This window comes from Geotrypetes seraphini, chromosome 4 (genome assembly GCF_902459505.1).
Source record: "Geotrypetes seraphini chromosome 4, aGeoSer1.1, whole genome shotgun sequence".
NCBI classification, from domain to species: Eukaryota; Metazoa; Chordata; class Amphibia; order Gymnophiona; family Dermophiidae; genus Geotrypetes; species Geotrypetes seraphini.
Genome location: NC_047087.1, coordinates 210,507,999 through 210,532,958, shown reverse-complemented (window position 1 = coordinate 210,532,958; position 24,960 = coordinate 210,507,999). Strand labels below are relative to the sequence as shown.

The window sequence follows — 24,960 nt, the reverse complement described above, 5'->3', positions numbered from 1 at the left end:
AATATCTTCTTATTTCCAATATAAATTACTTAGTTTTCAAAACTGAATGACAGGCTCCAATTTGTGAAGTGCTTTTAAAGTTGATAAATCGGGTCCTGATGCATTTCGCCGACAGGCTGCTTCAGAGAATCCCGGTTTAAATATTAGATCATTTTATTTGCAGAGTTTCTACAAAAACATATAAAGAACTTCAATGAATATTTATTTAAAACCTCTTTAGTGTATATATTTATAACAACATAAATATTCACGGCACTATAGATGTTGTAAATTGACTTATCTAGTGCCTATGTTGTTTCAGCTGAAATGTAGGCCCAGAAACCTCTGGCCTACTTTTCAGCCATCTATCTATGTCACCATAGGATCCTAAAACCAACTTACAGCAGCGATAAGCTGATTGCAGCAGGGGAATTTATGCCCGATCAGCAAAGTACATGCATGATCTCACTGATAGATCTGCTAAATAGGCTGGAGAAAATATCTCGTCTCCCCTTTTGCTGATTCTAACTCAAAATCAGACTAAGATCAAGCAGGATAAACAAGCTACTAGAGACCTGTTTTTAAAAGGACTTACTCCTTGTGAGTTAAAACATACAATGTAAGGAAGTTGAAGGAATCTGGTATAATTTGCAGGGTATTCCATGTATTGCTTGTATTCCCTTGACTTTATGGGTACAGAAATTATATGCTGATTTACATGAAAGTGCTAGCACAATGATGCATTCCTTGTCCACCCAAGTGTGGCATCCTAAGATGGATAAAATTGTTACACAGACTACAGCACGATATAAGGTGTGAATTAAAGCTAACCCATGAGGCACACACGTTATGCCAGGATCCATGCCTATTCCTAAAGGCCCTTTTCTGAAATAGCATGTAGATTTTACTCTGGAGATAGAGCCCGAAAGGCATCTATGATGAAAACAACAAGCCTATTCAAGGAGTTGTGAGGAAAATATGTCAACCAATTAGCCGTGAACTATTCAGGATGCATTTTATTGATAGTAGCACTATGTAGACTTGACACTGACAGTGTTTTGACAATAATGCCTACTGGCCGACCTTGAAGATCTGCCCCTGTAATAACTAAAAGTGATAGGTTTGGAATGAAGCTCCATGCTTATGGTGTAGAAAACTTGTTCACATTGATGAAAACTCTCCACATTTATAGAAATTATAGCAAATATTGTATCTGCTTTATCAAATTCATTATCTGTAGCATGAACTTTAGCTTTTCAGAATCACAAGGCATTAGACTACTTGCTTGTCTCCCAAGGTGGTACTTGGGCTATTATAGAGGAAGAATGTTGCACATGCATCACAAATGCATATGATGAACAATAAAGCCACATTTCCTTACTCAATAAAGCAATTGAGATATGTGAAAAATTTAAAAGGACAGATTATGGGTGGTTTGATTGACTTATTCCCTCTACTAATTGGTTCGTCAATCTCGTTACATGGGGAAAGAGTTTAAGGAGTTCTCTAATTGGCCTTTATTTGTACTTCTAATATTCTGCAGTTGTGCCACATGTTTAATGGCAAGTGGGAAAAGTCTTCTCAGCTTTCAAGGGAAATAATATTTTTGTGTGTGTATGGGGATATTTATTCAGCCATTTATAATTAGACAGTTTGTCTTATTCTTTAGATATCAGCTTTATGTTTATAATATGTGTCGTTATCTCTCTTGATGTGGGCTTGTAGGTTGATTATTTTGAATGCCAGCTATGGCTCTCCTTCTGAAGTCACTTCCACAACCAGGAAGTGACTTCAGAAGGAGAGGCATGGCCGGCGTGCGCATCCAGTTGGAGATGCTGCTCATGCTTGTGAAGAGCCAAAGAGGTATGGCGGTGTGGAGAGAGAGCTGCCGACGCCCCCACCAAGATGGCACCCAAGGTGGTATACCCCCACCCCCTTACTATGCCACTGCCTTCCCTCACTACCCTCACTATCCTACTATGTTCAGTAGTTCTAAAACCTGATTTCTTGACCCCATACCACCATCCTGATTGAAATCTTCTCATCAAGGTCTCTTGGCCCTAGCCTTAATGATTGTTAACATAAGAACATAAGAAGTGCCATCTCCGGAACAGACCCTAAGTCCATCAAGTCCGGCGATCCGCACACGCGGAGGCCCCGCCAGGTGTACCCTGGCATAGTTTTAGTCCCAATATCACTGTAAGCTTCTCATAAGAGATGTGCATCTAGCTTACCCTTACCTATGTCACCTTAAACATAGAAACATAGAAGATGACGGCAGAAAAGGGCTACAGCCCATCAAGTCTGCCCACTCTGCTTACCCTCCCCCTGTCAATGCCACTCATAAGGAGATGTACATCAAACTTACCCTTAAACCCTAGAACAGTGGATTCCGCAATTACCTCTTCTGGGAGAGCATTCCAGGTGTCCACCACTCATTGCGTGAAGCAGAACTTTCTGATATTTGTCCTGAACTTGTCCCCCCTTAGCTTCAGTCCACGTCCTCTTGTCTGTGTCACATTGGACATTGTAAATAATTTTTTATCCTGCTCTATTTGGTCGATTCCATTCAGTATTTTGAAAGTCTCGATCATATCCCCTCGTAATCTCCTCTTCTCAAGGGAAAACAATCCCAGTCTCTTAAATAGTTCCTCATATTCCAAGTTCTCCATGCCCTTTATTAGCTTCGTTGTCGACTCTGCACCCTCTCGAGTATTTTTAAATCCTTCTTTAGGTATGGAGACCAATGTTGGACGCAATATTCCAAGTGTGATCTGACCATCGCTCTATAAAGCGGTAGTATTACTTTCTCCGATCTACTCGTGATTCCCTTCTTTATCATGCCTAGCATTCTATTTACGTTCTTCGCTGCCGCCACGCATTGTGCTGACAGCTTCATGGTCCTATCGATTAATATGCCCAGGTCCCTTTCCTGTTCAGTTTTTCCCAGAGTTGCACCCGACATACTATAGTTGTGTTCCTTATTTTTTCTGCCTAAGTGCATCACTTTGCATTTTTCCACATTAAACTTCATCTGCCATTTATCTGCCCAATTCTCCAATCGGCTCAAGTCACTCTGGAGTTCCTCACTGTCCTTCTGTGATTTGATTGCCCGGCATAGCTTTGTGTCATCTGCGAACTTGATGATCTCACTAGATGTTCCATCCTCCAGGTCATTTATGAAGATATTAAATAAGATGGGCCCAAGTACAGAGCTCTGGGGCACACCGCTATTCACAGTCTCCCAGTCTGAGAATTTCCCATTTATGCCCACTCTCTGCCTTCTGTTCTCCAGCCATTTGCCTATCCATCTTAGTATGTCTCCTTCTGTATCATGGCCTTGCAGTTTCCTGAGGAATCTTACATGTGGAACCTTGTTGAACGCTTTCTGAAAATCCAAGTATACAATATCCACCGGTTCTCCATTATCAATTTGTCTGTTCACTGTCGCAAAAAATTGAAGTAGGTTCATCAAACATGACTTCCCCTTCTTGAATCCATGTTGGCTGGCTCTCATTAGGTCGTGTGTGTCTAAGTGCCGGGTTATGCTATCCTTGATCAGCGCCTCAACCATCTTCCCAGGGATCGACAGGTCTATAGTTGGCCGGTACTCCTCTTGATCCTTTTTTAAATATCGGCGTGACGTTCGCTATCTTCCAGTCGTCCGGTATCTGTCCTGTTTTGATATACAGGTTGGCAAGTTTTTGCAATAGTTCTCCTATTTCCACTTTTAGCTCTTTCAAGACTCTCGGATGAATTCCGTCCGGTCCAGGAGATTTGTCACTTTTGAGTTTGTCGATCTGGTGGTAAATCTGGTCCAAGTCCACTTCTACTGTGGTAAGGCTGTCCTCTGTTACTCCTTTGGACACTTTCACTGCTTCTGGAATTGTTGCAGTGTCTTCCTTTGTAAAGACAGACGCAAAGAAGGAATTTAGTCTGTCTGTGATTTGTTTGTCATCTCTAGGTTCAGTTCCTAATCTGTAGATAAACTTGTGGATCACATCAGTTCTTAATATAGAATCACTTGATCCATCTAGCCCACTTAACTTCCATCCAATCTCTAATCTCGGGGGGGGGGGCATCCAAAATAACTGAAAAAGTTGTTTACTATCATTGCTTGATTTTACAAATAAAATCTTGACCCTTTACCCATGCCAATCTGGGTTTCACCAGAGGCACAGTACCAAGACTATTATCACTGCTCTTCTGAAAAACCTTCAGATTTCTCTGGACAAGGGCCATATTTCACTTCGTGTGTCTTTAGATCTCTCTGTGGCATATGATCTTGTAGACCACCATCTTCTTTTAGCACGCTTATAAGTCATTGGTATTACTGTTTCAATGTATGATTGGTTCTCTTCTTTCTTATCCAACAAAACAAGTGATTGAGATATAAGAGGGGCCAACATTTTTAGTGGACTGGCCACACAGACATTCCAACAGAGCAGTGGGGCACCTTAGGGGGCACTGCATTGAACATCACAAAAAAAGGCTCAGATACACATCTTACCATAACCCCCTTATAGTGAATGTAAAGACCTCCAAAACCCACCCAAAACCTAATGGACACAATTGTACACCACATCAATAGCCCTTATGCCTGCAGGTGTGACCAATATATAGGTACAATGGGTGTGTTTTGGAAGGCTCACACATTCCATCATAAGTATTGTAGTGGGATATGTGCCTGAATTCCTAACTCTATTGTTAACTAGGCTACTCCTGGAACCTGCTTGCTGCTGTACTAGGACTGGTTATAACATACAAAGCTATCATATAGGCAGGTATATACTGTTTGAATCCCAATTTTGGGGGGTTGGAAGGGGGTCAGTGCATAGGAGGCTACAGGGTTGGTTATGGTTCTGCTCCCCCACCTACCTCCTCCTGGCCACTATACTTTTAAATCTTTGGGCAGCTGCTGCACAGCATCAACGAGCAGGCCTGCCCCTGAACCCTTCATTCTGCATTGTCCCGCCTATACAGGAACAGGAAGTCCCTGCAGAATGAAGACTTCTGGGGTAGGCCTGCTTGTTGATACTGTGCCTGAAGATTTAAATGACAGCGACCGGGGAAGATAGGTGAGGATATTGGGAGCTGGAAAGAGAGGCCGTGCCACAGGGTCCTGCTGGGCCCCCCAAACAAAAAAGTATTCCACTGCCCATGGGTCAGTGACCACTGGAGTGTCTTAAAATCATGCCTTCATCCCTCCAGTGGCCATCTGGTCAGCTTGAGCACTTTTTTTTTGTACTTATTTGTTTTTAAAACAGGCCTAACCCCCAATGTCCAAATTGTGCCCTGAATGTTTTCTAATATGTTTGATTACGGTATTGCAGAAAAACATCTAAATCATAAACCTGGCCTAGCCCCACCTCTACAATGCTCCCTTGAGATTTAGATGCACTGCAGACAAGCACCATATAAATCCTTCTACAAAATATGTTTTGAAAATAGCAAACTGGAAGAATTTGCGAGAAAAACATCCATCTGCCCCTTTATGCCACATTTTTGACATTTTTTCTTTTTGGAAAATAAGTCTCTTAGTATCAAGAAATATCCTAAGCTGATCAGGATCATAGAATAAATAACATACATTTTCAATTTTTATTAAACACTTTGGGCTCCTTATACCAAGCTGCGTTAGGGCTTTAACGCACAGAATAGCATGCGCTACATTGCCCCACGCACTAGACCTTAACGCCAGCATTGAGCTGGTGTTAGTTTTTCTGCATAGCATGCGGTAATTTCCTGTGTGCACTAAAAACACTAGCGCACCTTAGTAAAAGGATAGAAAATGTAAACAAAAAGTCTCCATGAACTTATGTCCTTCCTGTATATCCCTATTTATTTCAGAGAAACATCACATTTAAATGTTGCCTGAGACATGATTTAAGTATCAGAATCTTATCAACTTCAAAGACAAAAGACAATAATGGAGTAGCACAAGTGTCAACCTTCTAAAAAGGTTTATTGAGGTACAGGGGCCTCCTGCATCTACCAACTACTTGGAGCCACTCTGAATGGCTGATATTTTCTTGCCACAGAAGTGGATGACATTTGTTTCAATTACGCTAAGAAAAATGTGGAGCAGAACAACTTAGCTGATCTCATTAAAGTTACGCAGGATGAACAAAACTTTCCGTTTTGGCCTCTGTCTTTTAACTGCTTCAGTTATGTAGACATGTCAGTTGACTGGACAATGGAAAGATTTTTCTCCTTGAAAATATTTTATATTAAACCATTTAAAGAGTAAACTCATTTTTCATGTTTTAATAATAGAGAAATAATTAGCAGTGTTGAGAAAAGGTGTTGCCTCCTAAGGCAGTGTATTGCAGTAGAATTTGACTGCTTAAAAAATATGCAAGATTACTTAGTGTGTCACTGTAAGGAACCCAAACTTATCAGATCTCTGTGTAGTACCTGGAAGGGAGATCATGGAAAAACTAAATGCTGCAGAAGGAAAGTGCAAACCACTGCAATATTTGGGAAAGAGTGTCACAGCCACTATGGTGGGGACTGTGTTTTCCAAAGTCTATAACAGGCAAGGTGGCCTGCTTTCATCACTATTCCATTTAGGGTTGGAAGGAGGGGGGGGTGAGGAACAGCAGCAGCAGGGATTACACTTAGTAAATAAAGACAAGTTTTTCACCCTCTCCAAGGTAGAGAGAACGAGAGGGCAGAGAGTGGCAGAAATCTGGAACGCTCTTCCGGAGGCTGTTATAGGGGAAAACACCCTTCAGGGATTCAAGACAACATTAGACAAGTTCCTGCTGAACCAGAACGTACGCAGGTAGGGCTAGTCTCAGTTAGGGCACTGGTCTTTGACTTAGGGGCCGCCGCGTGAGCAGCGGCAATTCTTATGTTCTTATGTTTCAAAAATATTTAAATGCTAGTGAATCAATTTGATATCCTCACGCTAAAAACTTTGAAAAATTAACTTACTCTGAAGAAAAGATCTCTTCCCGAACTTAACAGCAAGCACACATTCAGCCTGTATAACGCCCAACAGTTTTTCAAAATGGCGTCAGTTTTTAAATAAGATGCTCACAAGAAGAACCAATCAGGACATGGAATGATGTCAAACTTGAGTTCTGGCTAAAAAATGGCGCTCAAATTGAAAACTCTAATTAAAAACAAATATAAGCTAGAAAAAAATTGCAATATAAAATTTTTTAACTAATAATAGAATTAGCTTACTTAATGAAAAGAAAAAATGAAAAAAAAAACAATCAAGCAGAATCATCAAGGCACACTGAATAGCAAATAACAAAAAATGAGTCAGAAAAAGACTTTCCATTCCAAGTTGTTGTTTAAATCAGCAAGTTCCAGGGAGTTCAATTTATGTATCCACCTTTGCTCAGGTTGTGTGAGCAATCTGTCTCTATCACCACCTCTGTAGTTAAACTTCTCAATATATTTTTTTATTTTTCTTTATCTTTATTGAATTTTCAAGATAAGCACAAGATAACCTTGTTCAAGAAAATCAGTTGTAAAAGTACAAATTAAATCAATTGTCCATGGGAAAAACAGTTGTCCATGGGAAATCCACTCCACAGTATGTAATAGTCTGTCCTTGTGATTTGTTGATTGTGATAGAGAATGCAAGTCTCACTGGAATTTGCAATCTCTTAAACTGAAAAGGAAGATCTGTTGGAATAAGTGGTATCCGCGGGATAAATACGGTTTCACCTTGTCCCTTTCCGGTTAAGATAGTCGCTTCAATTACATTGGACAGTAACCTCTTTACACAAAGCCTTGTGCCATTGCAAAGTTTTGGTGGGTCAAGGTTGCTAAGTAAAATAACTGGAGATCCCACAGCTTTTTACATTTTTTCCATTGACATGAATGGGTGAAATATGATTTTATGTTTGTAGCTCCACCCATGTGTGCAGGTGGGCCGCGAGACCCCCAGAACATATCACCCCAGGTAGTGAGGGATCTGCATACCAAGTTTCGTTCAAATCGGTCCCACAGCTTTTTACATTTTTTCCATTGACATGAATGGGTGAAATCTGATTTTCTGTTTGTAGCTCCGCCCACGTGTGCATGTGGGCAGTGAGACCCCCAGAACATATCACCCCAGGTAGTGAGGGATCTGCATACCAATTTGCGTTCAAATCGGTCCCACAGCTTTTTACATTTTTTCCATTGACTTGAATGGGTGAAATCAGATTTTCTGTTTGTAGCTCCGCCCACGTGTGCAGGTGGGCCGCGAGACCCCCAGAACATATCATCCCAGGTAGTGAGGGATCTGCATACCAAGTTTCGTTCAAATCGGTCAAGCCGTTTTTGCGTGATCGCGGCACATACACACCTCCGATTTTATATATATAGATTATCACACCCCTTTCATTGTGCTCTAAGGAAGGGATAAAATGTTTTATTTCAAATTTGAAATGTATTGTTCAAATCTGATATATTATTTTGGTGAAATCTGTTTTCTTTTTCTGTATTGCAAGGAACAAGATTACGCTTGTGAATTGTTGCTTAAAATTTAAATAAAGAATTAAAAAAAAAAAAAAAATCAATTTGCACACGTCACTACCCAGACCAATGATGAGTATATCACCCCCAATAAGGGCACGAAAAATCAATAAAGGAGTGCCTTGGGTGTTTGAGGTCTGGTAATCAAATATACTCGATATGAGTTTGTTCTCTATCGCATTCATAAAATTATTATGTCCACAACAATATCCTCCCTTGCTTTACATCTTTCGTGACTGGATTCTTACAAAGTTAACACCTCTGGTCAATACCCTTTTATCATGCATTACATTAAAGCATCCACAAATAATTGAGTTTTCAGCAATCTATTAAAACTCAATGATCCATGCATAGTTTCAAGGTTCCAGGAAGAGAGATCCATAGCTTTACTCTAGCTATAGAAAACATATATGCTTTTAATCTTACATAATGAACTCTGTCCTTGTAGGGAGAGAGGGGGGTCAGGGACCACTGGAGGCATATGGAGGGATCCTTACTTAATCCCTCCAGTAGTCATCTGGTCAGTTTGGGAACCTTTATTGCACTTACTGTATATTCCTTGGAAACAGGCCTATCCACTGCCAACTCCAGACTCCGTCCCTTCTTTCTTGTGGCACCATATGCCTGGAACAGGCTTCCTGAATCAATGCATTGTGCTCCGTCCCTGGCAGTGTTCAAATCCAAGCTAAAGGCCCAGTTTTTTTAAACTGCTTTCAAATCTTAACTCCCACTCACTGCTGTCAGATACTTATACCCACTATGATCTTCCCAACCCTGAAATGTCCTGTCTAAATTAGATTGTAAGCTCTTCTGAGCAGGGACTGTCTATTGTGTGTTAGAATATAAATATGTGTTAGAATATGCATATGTCTTTCAGTGCTATAGAAATAATAAATAATAAATAGTAGTAGTAGTAGTAGTAGTAGTAGTAGTAGTATCCATGGACATCTAACTTCCTTCCAGGACGTCTTGGGAAACATTTGATTATTGCTGCAAGACATCCATGTTTCAGCCTGCCCAAAGCCCATCAACAACAAGCCTCCAACATGCACCCTTTAGTCTTGGACGCACAGTGGGTAGAATGCCCCAAAAGACTTCCAGAAAGATGGTTTTGAAATTCTTCTTTTGGATGTTTGGCGAGAAAAACATCCAAGCGCCAATTTTTGCCATTTTTTTTAATATCTTTTTTTTTTTTTTAATGCCCATGAAAATGTTATAGGAGACATAAGACTGACGCACATATCCATTTATTAAAAGAGTACACAAGAGTTGCCATTACTGTGAAAGACCCAAGATCTATCAAACCCAGTATCCTATTTCCAACAGTGGCTTATCTAGGTCACAAGTACCTGACAAGATCCCAAGGAGTAAAACACATTTTATGCTGCTTATCCTAGAAATAATCAGTGGATTTCCCCAAGTCCATCTTAATAATGGCTTATGAACTTTTGTTTTAGGAAATTATCCAAACCTTTTTTTTAAACCCTGCTAAGCTAACTGCTTTCACCAAATTCTCAGGCAATGAATTCAAGAGTATAATTGCACATAAAGTGAAAAAATATTTTCTCTGGTTTGTTTTAGATCTACTACTTTTTATCATATGCTCCCTAGTGCTAATATTTTTGGAAAGCATAAACAAGTCATTCACATCTACTTATTCCACTCAGTATTTTATCAACCTCTATCATATCTCCCCTGAGCCTTCTCTTCTCCAGGCTTGATGTCTTAGCCACTTTAGCCTTTCCTGACAGGGAAGTGGTCCCATCCTTTTTAAAATCATTTTTTGTCACCCTTCTTTATACCTTTTCTAATTCTACTATATCTTTTTTTGAGATGTGGCAATCAGAATTGCACATAGTATTCAAGGTATAGCCTCAAGATTGAACAATACAAAGCAATTATAACATTCCCATTTTTGTTTTCAATTCCTAACATTCTGTTTGTTTTCTTAGCTGCTGCTGCACATTGAGCTAAGGATTTCAACGTATCTTCAGCTATGACACCTAGATCCTTTTCTTGGGTGGTGACTCCTAACATGGAACCCTGCATCACATAGCTATAGCTTGGGTTCCTCTTTCTCACATGCACCACTTTGCACTTGCTAATATTAAATGTCACCTGCCCAGTTTTCCAGCCTTGTAAAGTCCTTTTGCAATGTTTCACAATCCTCTTGTGGTTTTAAAACTTTGAACAACTTTGCGTCATTAGTAAATTTAAGCTGGCTTATATCAAGCTGCAAACCACAAAAACTAGGTAAACCAATCCCATGTAGAACAAAACAGGAAAAGAACAAGTGGGGAGTGGGACTGTGCACATCAACTTTGGAATCAACAGGTTTATTAGTCTAAACTCAATTACAAACTGAACACATATAAGTACATAGATATAATGTCCTTAGTCATCACGGGGGCTATGGCCTCCCCAAAACATGGTGTCCTCCCATATCCCAGAATTCTACCTTAAATCTTCGGGCAGCCACCTTGCAGGTCTGCTCCAAAACCCTTCATTCTACTTCCGGGAAAACATATAGTACAACTTCTGTACATTTTAGCATGTTTTAGTACATTTTTGTTTTATTTCTTTTTCATGTATGCTATAGAATCCGTCCTAAGGGTCAGATACTATAAAAGGCGCCTAAAAATATAGGCACCTATAAATATGGCGCCTATCACCTGCCAATCACTCTTAAGTGCCAATTACAGAATTGGGCTTAGTGGCGCCAAACTTAAAACATAGTTGGCTGTAATGTAGGCCAGTGGTTGCCTGAAGATTTAAAACTACAGCACCGGGAGGAGGTGGATAGGTGAGTTGGGAATTTGGGAGAGAAGACGCAGGATTTCACTGGCGCCAGGGTAGATCTCCTGGGGCCCCCCAAAACAGGACAGCATTCTGCTGCCCATGGCTTGCACAGTTTCTTTTGATGGAACTGCTTTTATGTTCCCTGGGAAAAATATCCATAAGAAACAACTAAGCTCCTGTTCTCCTGAGAGTCACTGCTGGCCCATATTTTGTATTAAATCATCAGCAGACAAATATGATACGCTCATTAAGATTGCTTTTATTAAATCAATGCGAATTTTGATGGCAATGTTTCAAATTAATGTTGCAAGATTACAAAGTTTCAAATTAATTTTATAAGATTAATCTTGAAATCAGAATGGTCACCAATTTAAATAGAGAGGTTGCAAGGCATGGTTCTAATTTGTGGAAAGTAGCGTTTCAATCTTGCTTTTTTTCACTTCTTTGGTCCACCAATGAATTGGTTCTGATGGCTTTTGTTTTGATATCCACCTAGAAGAAGAACCACAAAATTAGATGAAGTATACCCTATAAAATTTCTCAGGCTCCCTGCACACTTTCTAATTCTTCATTCCCTATATAAGAATTATCTAAGAAAATAGTTTTTAGATGAAAACATATAGGGCTCCTATTACAAAGGTGCGCTAGCATTTTTAGCGCACGCACTGGATTAGTGCATGCTATAGCACGCGCTAGCCGAAAAACTGCTATCTGCTCAAGAGGAGGCAGTAACGGCTAGCGTGCGCTATTCTTCGTAAAAGGAGCCCATAGTTCAATTTCCCACAGATAGAGATAAAGATCTTCTCCGAACTGTGTGCAATACTCCTTTGGCACATTCCACATTCTTGGTTGACTTTTTTTCAACTCTCTTTATTTTCTGTCTTCAAACAGTGTGAAGAAAATATTTATTTTATATTTAAATATTAATCTGGAAAATGTAGAGTAAACCTTTCATATGAGATAATGCACAGAAAAGCAGCCATTGTTCTTTCATATAAAGGTTATTATTTATAATGTATCACACAGAAATACAGCTGATAAAGAATAAAATAATCCATCCAGTCTGCCCAATTTAGATTCTTCCATTTTGCGTAGAATCTTGCAGGTGGGAAGAGGAGGCCTAATGTATGCTAGTTTAATTTATATAGAGAAAAAAATACTCATGCTGTTATTAAATGGAGTGCTGAAAGGTTTGACTTTAAAGAATCTCTTTGCTTATTATTTGACAAGGGACCTAAATGATCTCTTCTGAATTTCAGTGAACTTTTTTTGATACTAAGGATTCTTTTACTAGGCTACCGTAAGCATTAATGTCCTTACAGTAGCAGAAAAGGGCTGCATGGGGCATGCATGGATATCCCGTGGCAACTTTTGCTTGCATGTGTGCTACCCATGTACTAAAAAATAACTGTAAAATAGGTGCTAACCTGTAAATACTGATTGCATACATACTGTAAAGTAGGGGTAGGGAACTCCGGACCTCGAGAGCCGTATTCCAGTCAGGTTTTCAGGATTTCCCCAACGAATATGCATGAGATCTAGTTGCATGCACTGCTTTCAATGCATATTCATTGGAGAAATCCTAAAAACCCAACTGGATTATGGCTCTCGAGGACCAGAGTTCCTTACCCCTGCTGTAAATGATTAGATTACTAGCATGAACGCACTTATTTGTACACATCCATTTGTGTCACAATTCGAGAAAATATGCACATAGGGGTCATTTTACTGAACTGCAGCAAGTGCTTGTTCATGGTTTCTACAACTTAAAACAGTTTATCATGGGCCATGCTAAAGCATACTGTAGTAAGCTCCTCATGTATGCACTCAGCCCACACGGTCAGTGTTTTCTTCTTGGTTGAGTGAGCATGCCTTGAGGTGCTGAGTAAGCATTTGTGCAGTAATAGGCTAGCGCCTCTATATTACCGCATGCTGTTTAATGCAATTTTACCACTTGAGGATTTACCAGAAAGAAAATGGGTGGCAGGAAGTACTCACAGGGTAATTGGTTTTAATGGCCACGCGCTAATGCCAATAATAGCATATGCTGAATAATACAAAAACCAGAAAATCTGCCATTTTACACCTGCAGTTCTAATATCCTTGGTACTCTTTGACCAGTTTCTAGTGCAAATTAGTCAAAGGAATCCCTAGTGCATGTGCATATTTAACAGATGGGGAATGCTTCAGGTTTAGGTGCAAGTAATTGTACCAGTCTAATGGCTGGCATGAGGACTCACCTAAGTACATATGCGCATATGTAATTACCCTGTGAAGCTAATATTCTTTAAAGGAAAGTAGATGTCTTTATAGATTAGGTTTCTAATTATGGGTGCACAATTATAAAATTAACCTCAAATTGGACAGGTTCTTAAAACCACAATGTGGATTTTTGCTGGTCCAAGGCCAATTTACTAAAGGTGCTGATAAATCATGAAAAATGCCATCTTCATAGTCAAAACATTGAGGATATTATAGTTTTAAATCAATCTGAAGAATTTTTGCAACTTTATCCTGTTTCTAAAATGTTTCTAGTATTATAAAATAAACCTTCAGATCATTACCTTGGCCAATATTTTGGGCTCCGCACTGTCCTCCATCATAGCCACCTTGGGAAACCAAGCTTGATTCTAACGTGCAAGAGAGTAAGAAGAGTGCTTTTGTGATATTTTCATCTTCTCAGCTTCAATGTAACATAGCCTTTGATTCTCAATTACCAGGAGATGTTGCCCTATTTTGACTTCCTTCCAGAACTGATATTATACAGTTGAACAGCTTGCCAGATACAGTTATACAAAAGCCCTGCTGACTGTATTTCTGCAAAAAGATCAGATCACGGCTGTTTCCATGTCCGATACTTCTGTACATTTTAGCATGTTTTAGTGCATTTTTGTTTTATTTCTTTTTTCATGTATACTATAGAATAAGGCCTAAGGGTCAGACACTGTAATAGATGCCTAAAAAGATAAGCGCCTATTACCTGCCAATCACTCTTAGGTGCACATTGCAGAATTGCGCTTAGTGGCGCCAAACTTAAAACTTAGGGCCTCTTCTATCAAACTGCGCTAGCAGTTTGTAGCATAGACAGCCACGTTGAATGGCCCACGCTACTCCTGACGCTCATAAAAACTCTATGAGCGTCGGAAGCAGTGCGGGCCATTCAGCGCAGCTCTCTGCACTTCAAACTGCTAGTGCAGTTTGATAGAAGAGGCCCTTAGGTGACTGTAATGTAGGCCAGGGTTTTAAAAGCCTACATTATAGGTGCCTAAGTCCTTTAGAGAGCTTGTTTAAACTAGAGAGTTGCGCGGGGACAGAAATCCCACCCATCCCCGCCCGTCCCACCAGGATCCTCTCCGTCCCCACCCATCCCCGCAAGGAATTACCTCCATCCCCGCCCGTCCCCATAAAAAGCAGCAATTACTTCTGACAGAATCATCAATTCCAGTGTTTGTGCTGCTGTTTTCCTTGTGGAATCTCTTTGGTGGAACCCTTTTTTTGTTTTCTGTTCAGGTAATTAACTTATAAACTCCCCTCTTTTACTAAGGCTGACGTGTCCATTATATTATATGGACGAACCCTGCTTCCAAAGCCTTCCATCCCCGTGGGAGTCCCGTGTGCCAGAGGGGGGTCCCCGTGAGAATCCCATGGGTTAGGGGGTGATTCCCGCGGGACCCCCGCGGGACCCGTGGGATTCCTGCGATCCCCGTTCCCGTGCAGACCTCTAGTTCAAACTCATAATTGAAGCCAATTTACTTATTAAGGTAGATACCTAACTTTAGGTGCCTGTTTATTTAGGTGCCTAACTTTGGGTACCTCTTATAAAATTTGCCCATAAGGGCTCCTTTTACAAATGCACTAGCGGTTTTAGCACATGCTTTTAGCGTGCTAAAATGCCGCTTGCGCTATCCGCTACTGCCTCCTTTTAAGCAGGTGATAGTTTTTCAGCTAGCGCACGCTATAGCAAGTGCTAATCTTGTGCATGCGCTAAAAAACGCCAGCGCACCTTAGTAAAAGGAGCCTTAAGTGTTAATTTCTTGAAATGGCCATGGGCTAAAGCTAATATTAGCCTTCTGTGAGAACAAAATGTAATAGAAAATGGCTTGATCAGCAAATTTACAACTGAACTATAAATGGGCTTAGCCTACGGGAAAGTCATGAAGGAATGCACATTTATGGCCCCTGTTGCAAATGCACGGTAACAGTGCTGCCAGAGTAAATGCACCAACACCCATTCAATTCCTATTAGCTTTGATGCACTTTCCATGGCAGCATTGCTACCACGGTTTTCTAAAAGGGGACCTAGTGAAAGAACTTTTGAGTTTGGATTTTCCCAACTCTCATGTTGAAGTTGTAACCTAGATGACGATGTGGTTTTAGTGCGTGTCTTCCATTGCCCAATCTTACCCCCCTCCCCTTTTATAGAACTGCACTGTTCTAATGCTCATAGAGATCCTAGGAGCATCGGAGCAGCGCAGTGCATTCAAGGCACCAGTCAGCGCTCTTGCGTGGTTTTGTAAAAAAGAGAGGGGAGGGGTGAGTTTTAGAAAATATTACTGCAAATAAAATAGGGGATCCAGCGGTGTGAAGAAAATGAACTTATTTACAGTATCAATAAAAGGATCAACATTTTGCAATTAAAATATTTTATAGCAATGTTGGGATGTCAACATCATTCCCCAGTTGTTTCATGTAATGCTAGTCCTGAAATGAGAGAAAAAAAATCCAGATTTTTTTTCCAGGATCAGATTCAATGTGCACTCTTCTTCATGAGTGCATAGCTTTCACAATGAAAGTGTATTCTTTTATGACTAGCGCACAATCTCCCCCTCTTCTACTATACCGCGCTAGCAGTTTTAGCAAAGGGAGCCTCACTGAATGGCCTGCGCTGCTCCCGACGCTCATAGGAACTCAATGAGTGTTGGGAGCAGCGTGGGCCATTCAACGCAGCTCCCCATGCTAAAACTGCTAGCACAGTTTAGTAGAAGAAGGTATCTATGTGAAAGATTGCACACTGCTCCAGACATTGTCTCTAAAATGAAAACAAAAACCAATACCAAAACAAAACAAGATGAAACCAAAAACTAAATCAAATTTCTCATAACATTGTAAACTAATCAAATGAAAAATGCAGGACCCTACACATCTTGAGTTTTAAACTGTAAAGATACAAAGCAGATTTTTTTTTTTCTTTTTCAAGATTCTAAAAAATGTTATTGTAACTTACGACCAGAGACTTGACCTATCTGTTCCAATGATTGGTCAACTGCAATCTGAGAACTCTGTGAGCTCTGATTCCACTGGTTTCCAGAAGCTCCTCCCTTGCCAGTAGTGAAGGATTCTAATAATACAGAATAGAACAGAATTAGATTTGATTCTTTTGGAAGAGATCACACTACTAATAACACGAAAAATACACAGTGGTGCCCTTCTACTAAGTCATGTCTGCATTCAATTAGCAATTAGTATACAGTACTTTGCAAAAGTTAATGTGAGAGCACTTTACTGGTTCCTATTTAGGAGGTGCTAAGTGATCCTGTGTTAGCTGTGCATTGGCCAGTTAAGACAAGGGAAGTCTAACTTGCTAGTTTGCTAATGACTCCTCACCCGCACTTTCCCTGATAGAGTAATTCATTTACAAGCAGTTTAATGCTGAGAAATAGATAAAAAAACCCTTTATGCTGTCACATAGTAGTCTATTTTGATGTATTAACCACTCATTAAGAACCTCTTTTAAAACTCAGAAAAGTGAATTCCAGTGCGGCAAAAGCGATGCAGCCCATATGAATTTATCGGGCTGCGTTGCAATTGCTACGTGCAAATCACTTCCACAACCTTGTAAAAGGGGTGCTAAGAGTTTAACATGTTTTAGTAATAGGGACCCAAAATGTCATGTTTCCCAGTCCTTTTCATTTTAAAATGATGTTGTTGATATTTTCCATGTCATTTTGGAAGAATGAACATTCTGATCTAGAGGATCTGAAACAGTTTAATAACTGAATTATGGTCTCCCATATAGTACTTTGCCACGATGCCACTGGGTTACTAGGATAATGCCTGATCATAACATATATCACTAAACAAATTTCAAAACTTTTCATTTTCAGTGAAATTATAGTGTTGATTCCTTGTATTAATGATCACTCAGAAGTTTCATACATTTATTTTTAAAGAAAACTTTATAATTAATTAAAACTTACGATCAGAGTCTTGAATCTGTGAAGTATGGCTTCCCTGGTTTCCACAGCCTGTGCTCTGGCCAGTTGATGCTATTTCTAATGATGCAGAATAGAAGAGAATTAGAAGTATGATTCTGTAAAGGTTTGAGTTTCAAGTTTTTATTAAACTTTGATGAATCACTTATTTATTTTTACTAAGCAAGATACAAAAATAAAAAATTAATAAAATATAAATATATGTTTTTAAACACAATTTAAAATAATGGGGTAGACAATTGGACTTACATTCCAACTAATACAACTACAATTTAGTATTTTTAAAGTTCAGAGGAGAGACATATATGGAAAGAACAATAGGACTGGGAATCCAAAAAGAGATAGAAGAGGAAAAAGGGAAAAAATAAAATATAAAAAAGGGTGCAATTAGAAGAGGAATTTTGTATAAGAACCAAATATATTTTAAGGGTTAAAAGCATCTTTAAAAAGGAAGCTTTTTAAACTACTTTTACATTTTAATTTTGATCCAATTTAATAAAGCCATCATAACTGCAATGCTCGGTCAGAAGCCACAAATCATAATTCTCTCTGCAGTCTGATGTGCATGTACCGATTCTAGACCGTTTTGAGTGTAATTCTCTAAACGTCTCCTAAAGTTAGGTTCCAGAATGCTGAGTACTGAGAATTCACAATTTCCATTACAGAATACTATTGTAAGTCCACATTTACTAGCCCAAACTCCCCCTCCTCTTTTACAAAACCGTGCAAGAGGTTTTTAGCGTCGCCTGGTGCACTGAATACTCTGCACTGCTCAGACGCTCATAGGAACTCTATGAGTGTTGGAGCCATGCAGAGCATTGAGCATGCTGGCCAGCACTAAAACCTCTTGCATGGTTTTATAAAATGTGGGGTAAATTAGCGGTGAGCACTTTTGCCATTTAAATGGCTGGTGTAAAAGCTTTCACAAAACTGTAGGCTGATAGGCAGTAACTGCTGGTATTCTATAACCCGCATGTAAAACATCATACACACCCCTGACCCACTCCAGGTCAGGGGTGGGTTGCATGCTCTGGAATTTACAGACACAATTTATATAAAATAGATTAGATGAAGTTACGGGCATAACGTCTTATTGCCAATTAATGCCAATTGAATCCTTTTATAGCCAATAATTGATCATTAATACAAATTAGCACCTGGTCATGTATTTAAATTGTGCACCCAACTTTGCATTCAGGTCACAAAAAATTGGGCCTGCAGCTTTATGGAACTAGGCTTTAAGCTTCATTGTTTAAATGAAAGTCCGGCCTCCCTTCCAAGAACCATAAACTCTGCTTCTGCAACATCCCATGTCATTCCAGAGAAACTGAAACTAGGATTAAAAACTGAATAATGACTTTCCATATAAAAGCAGTGTGCTACCTCACCACAATATTATGGGTACAAATGTAGGTCATGACATTTATCTCTTAAGAGAAATTAAATTAGGCTACCAATTCCTTGCATTAAAACTTGTATGTAATGAAGGCAATCGTCTCTAAAGAGAAGAAATGAGTAATTCTATGAATGCAAATATCTCTAAAATTCATACAATTATTTCTAATGAAAAGTTATGCAATGAATTAAAACTTACGACTAGAGGTTTGATAGTTCTGTTGAGAGGAGTCAACTGCAACCTGAGAGCTCTGGGAGCTCTGGCCCCACTGGTTTCCACAGCCACTGCTCTGTTGAGAGGAATCAATTGCAACCTGAGAGCTCTGGGAGCTCTGGCCCCACTGGTTTCCACTGCCACTGCTCTGGCCAGTTGAAGATATTTCTAAAGATGCAGAATAGAAGAAAATTAGAAGTATAATTCTGTAAAGGTTGGAGTTTAAAGTTTTTATTGGACTTTGATGAATCACTTATTTAGTTTTACTAAACTAGATACAAAAATCAAAAATTAATAAAATATAAACATATGTTTTTACACAAAATTTAAAATAATGGGGATAGACAATTGGACATACAGACCAATTAATACAAAAAGGGGAGAGGGGATAGAATTACAATTTAGGGCTCCTTTTACAAAGCCGTGCTAGGGCCTTAATGCATGGAATAGCACATGCTAAATTGCCGCACGCGCTAGCCGCTACCGCCTCCTTTTGAGCAGGCGGTAGATTTCCGCTAATCTGGTGTGTGCGTTAAAACTGCTAGCGCGACTTTGTAAAAGGAGCCCTTAGCCTTTTTAAAGTTCAGAGGAGAGACATATATAGAAAGAACAATAGGAAGGGAATCCAAAAAGATAAAGAAGATGAAAAAGGGAAAAAATAAAATAAAAAAGGGTGCAATTATAAAAGGAATATATTTTAAGGGTTAAAAGCATCTTTATAAAGGAAGCTTTTTAAATTAATTTTACATTTTAATTTTGATCCAGTTTAATAAAGCCATCATAACTGCAATGCTCGGTCAGAAGCCACAAATCATAATTCTCTCTGCAGTCTGATGTGCATGTACCGATTCTAGACCATTTTGAGTGTAATTCTCTAAACGTCTCCTAAAGTTAGGTTCCAGAATGCTGAGTACTGAGAATTCACAATTTCCATTACAGAATACTATTGTAAGTCCACATTTACTAGCCCAAACTCCCCCTCCTCTTTTACAAAACCGTGCAAGAGGTTTTTAGCGTCGCCTGGTGCACTGAATACTCTGCACTGCTCAGACGCTCATAGGAACTCTATGAGTGTTGGAGCCATGCAGAGCATTGAGCATGCTGGCCAGCACTAAAACCTCTTGCATGGTTTTATAAAATGTGGGGTAAATTAGCGGCGAGCACTTTTGCCATTTAAATGGCTGGTGTAAAAGCTTTCACAAAACTGTAGGCTGATAGGCAGTAACTGCTGGTATTCTATAACCCGCATGTAAAACATCATACACACCCCTGACCCACTCCAGGTCAGGGGTGGGTTGCATGCTCTGGAATTTACAGACACAATTTATATAAAATAGATTAGATGAAGTTACGGGCATAACTTCTTATTGCCAATTAATGCTAATTGAATCTAGTTATAGCCAATAATTGATCATTAATGTAAATTAGCACCTTGTCATGTAATTAAATTCTATAACTTGTGCACCGAACTTTGCATTCAGGTCACAAAAGTTGGGCCTGCAGCTTTATGGAACTAGGCTTTAAGCTTCATTGTTTAAATGAAAGTCCGGCCTCCCTTCCAAGAACCATAAACTCTGCCTCTGCAACATCCCATGTCATTCCAGAGAAACTGAAACTAGGATTAAAAACTGAATAATGACTTTCCATATAAAAGCAGTGTGCTACCTCACCACAATATTATGGGTACAAATGTAGGTCATGACATTTATCTCTTAAGAGAAATTAAATTAGGCTACCAATTCCTTGCATTAAAACTTGTATGTAATGAAGGCAATCGTCTCTAAAGAGAAGAAATGAGTAATTCTATGAATGCAAATATCTCTAAAATTCATACAATTATTTCTAATGAAAAGTTATGCAATGAATTAAAACTTACGACTAGAGGTTTGATAGTTCTGTTGAGAGGAGTCAACTGCAACCTGAGAGCTCTGGGAGCTCTGACCCCACTGGTTTCCACAGCCACTGCTCTGTTGAGAGGAATCAATTGCAACCTGAGAGCTCTGGGAGCTCTGGCCCCACTGGTTTCCACTGCCACTGCTCTGGCCAGTTGAAGATATTTCTAAAGATGAATAATAGAAGAAAATTAGAAGTGTGATTCTGTAAAGATTTCATATGTTGTACTTGAAAATGTCATAATCATTCAGAATTTCCTGGAATTACCCTCCCCCCCCACTCCAACACACACTGAACATTATTAACTTGATCCAATTTAACAAACCAGTCGTAACTGCAATGCCTAGCCAACTATCATACATCAAAATTCTCTTGCAGTCTGATATGCATTTACCCTGAATATGGACAGTGAGTCCCAGTGTTTGGGAGACAACTGGATCTCCATTCCTTTCAGTAAATGTGAGCAGCCCATCTAGAAGAGCTGAACTAGGATTAGGAGCTGGGCTATGGCCTCCCATGTAGCAGTGTGCTTAGGCTACTGCACTACCAGGTTATGGGGCCAATCCAAGGCCATGACAATCAAGTTTTTATTTGAAGTGAAAATGAATTATACAATTGGTTTTGAAGCTACACTGGCTTCTTATTACATTTAGGATTCGATACAAAGTTATGATGTTCACTGAATATAACTGACAGACTGTGCTATATATTCTGATGACAGGAGTATTTATGTTTATGTAATTTTTGTCTTTTCAAAATATTTGATGTTTCCTATTTTGAATGTTTTACTGTATCTCCCCTAGAATCACTGATCAAGTGAGATATACGGTAACTATTTTTGTAAATAGAAATGAAATCTTCTTCAAGAAAAAGAATAGATTTATAAATACAAACATCTCTAAAGTCACACAAGAATTGTGACATATTTTCAATAGGAAATTTATAGTAATGAATTAAAACTTACGGCCATGTCCTTGATTTATCTGTTTAGAGGAGTCAATTAAAACCTGAGAGCTCTGTGAGCTCTGGCTCAACTGGTTTCCATGGTCACTCGTCTGGCCAATTGATGATGTTTCTAATGATGAAGAATACAGCATTAGAAGTATGATTAAATAACATAACAAAAAACTCACTTGTATACCACAAATACCGCTAAGTTCTATGCGGTTCATAAAAGATAAAGAATACAGATGAATACTGCAACAAAGAACTAACTTCCAAAAGATTCTTGAACACATGTTGCGCATTTAGAACTTCCTGGAATTTTCCACTCCCCCTCACTACCACTGCATTTTTTATTTGATCCAATTTAACAGACATATTATAACTGTAATATGAGAGTCATAAGGAACATTTCTCTGAAGTCTGATGTGTATGTTTCCTGAATCTGGACAGTAGGTTTCGGGGTTTGAGAGATACTGTAGACTGGTCTCCCTTTCTTTTAGCAACTCCAAACACTACCTCTGTAGCATTCCAATTTTAGCCTGTCCTACGGATCTGAAACTAGAATTAGAAACTGAGCTATGGTCTTCCAAATAATAATGTGTTGTCACTCTACTGGGTAGTCAATAGTAGAATAACTTTTCCTTGCATTAAGGGAACATAAGAACATAAGATTTGTCATACTGGAAGAGATAGAAGGTCCATTAAACCCAGTATCCTGTTTCCAACAGTGGCCAATGCAGGTCACAAGTACCTGGCAAGATCCCAAGGAGTAAAACACATTTTATGCTGCTTCTTCTAGGAAGAAGCAGTGGATTTCCCCAAGCCATCTCAATAATGACTTATAGACTTTTGTTTTAGAAAATGATCCAAAGCTTTTTTTTAAACCCTGCTACGCTAACTGCTTTCACCACATTCTCTGTCAAACAATTTCCAGAGTTTAATTACATGTTGAGTGAAAATAGATTAGTGTCTACACATATAAAAATATTTTGAATTAAAACTTATGTCCAGAGGCTTGACCTCCACATAAATGCCCTTTACTAAATGATGTTCCTGATAATACAGAACAGAACAAAAGACATTGAATTCTCTGAAACTTTGCTATTTATTGTCTGCTTGAACATTTCATAAACTTCTTTTTTCTATAATCTGAAAATTTCCCCCCAACCCCCTTTTTTTGTTTTGTTCCATGTAGGCAAGCCTTCACAGATACAATTATTTGTCATTTGTCATTGGGCAGATTGGATGGACCATTCGGGTCTTTATCTGCTGTCATCTACTATGTTACTATGTTACTATTAACTGGAGACCACAATTTCTTCTGGACCAAATGCACCCTGAATCTTGGCAGTCACACTCACTGTTTCAGGGATTGTTTGGTATCTCTCCCGATAGGCTATAAGGAAATTTATCAAGCAATGTTAGGGCTTAACACACCTTTAATGTGTTTTAAGTGAATTATTCTGCATCAAATTCTAAAGCCCATTTTATACCTTTTGGCTTTTTAGGGCCAGATTCTGCAAAAGACACCGCTATCAGCAGCCACCTACAAAAGCGCTGCCCATTGCGTGCCAAGTCATTGCGATGGTGCTGTTTCCAGAATTTAGATTTGTGTGAAAGCTTAGGCGATGGAAATGTAGGCCAGAAATTTGAAAGTCTACATTTCCAGTGCCTACCTTTCATGTGGATCATGTCTATAGAGGCGCCTATCTGTGCCTAATGACATATCCCGCATTAGCCGTGCCTACTTCAGCCGTAGATGCCGGTAGGCACCTCCATAGCCATGATTACAATGCAGCTTCGGGAGGCGCAAATAGACAGATGCATTTTTTATTTAAATGGGATGCTAAGTAGGATTTAAGGAAGCGGGTCACTTAAGTTAGGTGGTGGTACAATGCCTAACACCAACTAACTTAATTCCCTATTTGTAGAATCAGCCTTTTAGTGTTTAATGCATGCTAATTCCCTTAAGGCACATCAAAGTACTTAAAACCTTAATGCGGCTTGATGAATTCCCCCCTAAAATTATTATCCAGAGAGGCCGAACCTGACCTTGACAACTCAGTCCATGTCTTCTACATGGAAATGTGCCACCCTGTCACTGTGTTTATAGGTTCAACCCTAAATCAGTAACAATTTCTTTATAAGTGAAATATTATTCTGCTAGATTATGAGACTTGTAATACACTTGCAAAGGCAATAAAGAAAATTAACAACTACGACATCATAATGAAATACAACTTACGATCATAGCCTTGACTTGTGTTTTGGCATGAGCTGTTGCCTTGATCCTGTTGGTATGTTGTCTGTTGATTCCACTGGCTGCTACTACGACCACCACCCTTGGCAGACATGGCTCTTTCTATCTGTCTACAGCAGTGCGGGAGAAGAAAAGTGGCTGTGTGAGTCTTTGGTCTGGTCTGTATGAACTTGCCTTTTATATACACAAGTAGTGTTCCTCCCTGTGCCAAAATAGCATTACATGTGCATTGGTGGAGCCCTTAAAATCAATTAGGAGGTTAACTTAGCCTATATAATTATGATAATTCTTTAATAAATTTCTGTCTCACAGGTTAGGTAGATATCACTTATCATACTTTCTTATATTCATTATTTGCTAAGATATGGTATACGTGTTATACTTAATGTATAAATTATACCTTGCCATTTTTTTGGATTGAAAAGTTTTACATATTAGAGGCTACTTTACCATACCTGACCTGCAGGGTAATTTTATAAAGATATGTTCATACATATATGATAATATATGCATGCATAATTATTATTATTTGGATTTAGCTGATGCTTTTCAGTAATAGCTCAAGGCCCCTTACATTCTTGTAAAATTACCCAATGTATATGCTGACACATGACAAAAAGGTATGTCCTCGTGTGTGAGTTTGTTATAGCCATGTTCTAGTGCCAAGTTTGAGTGGAGTGTGATTGGAATTCCAATTTATACTCATATATTATGAACTTAGGTCCTCTTTTACTAAGGTGTGCTAACTAATTAGCACACACTAATCAAATTAGCGTGTGCTA

The 24,960-nt window shown here is 39.1% G+C and overlaps 1 protein-coding gene across 3 annotated transcripts in view; it reads right to left on the bottom strand.

Annotated features, from left to right (window-relative positions):
- LOC117360152 (hornerin-like) overlaps positions 1 to 24,325 on the bottom strand; it is a 155,327-nt gene extending 131,002 nt beyond the window's left edge. For all 3 annotated transcript variants that reach the window (XM_033943886.1, XM_033943887.1, XM_033943888.1), the window contains exons 1-4: positions 24,164 to 24,325; positions 21,938 to 22,048; positions 20,957 to 21,139; positions 19,066 to 19,248 (exon numbers count right to left, since the gene is read on the bottom strand). In XM_033943886.1, the coding sequence (XP_033799777.1) occupies positions 19,066 to 19,248; positions 20,957 to 21,139; positions 21,938 to 22,048; positions 24,164 to 24,272 (586 nt within the window). In that variant the 5' untranslated portion in view covers positions 24,273 to 24,325. The remainder of the gene's footprint in view (positions 1 to 19,065; positions 19,249 to 20,956; positions 21,140 to 21,937; positions 22,049 to 24,163) is intronic.
- Positions 24,326 to 24,960: the final 635 nt, after the last annotated feature.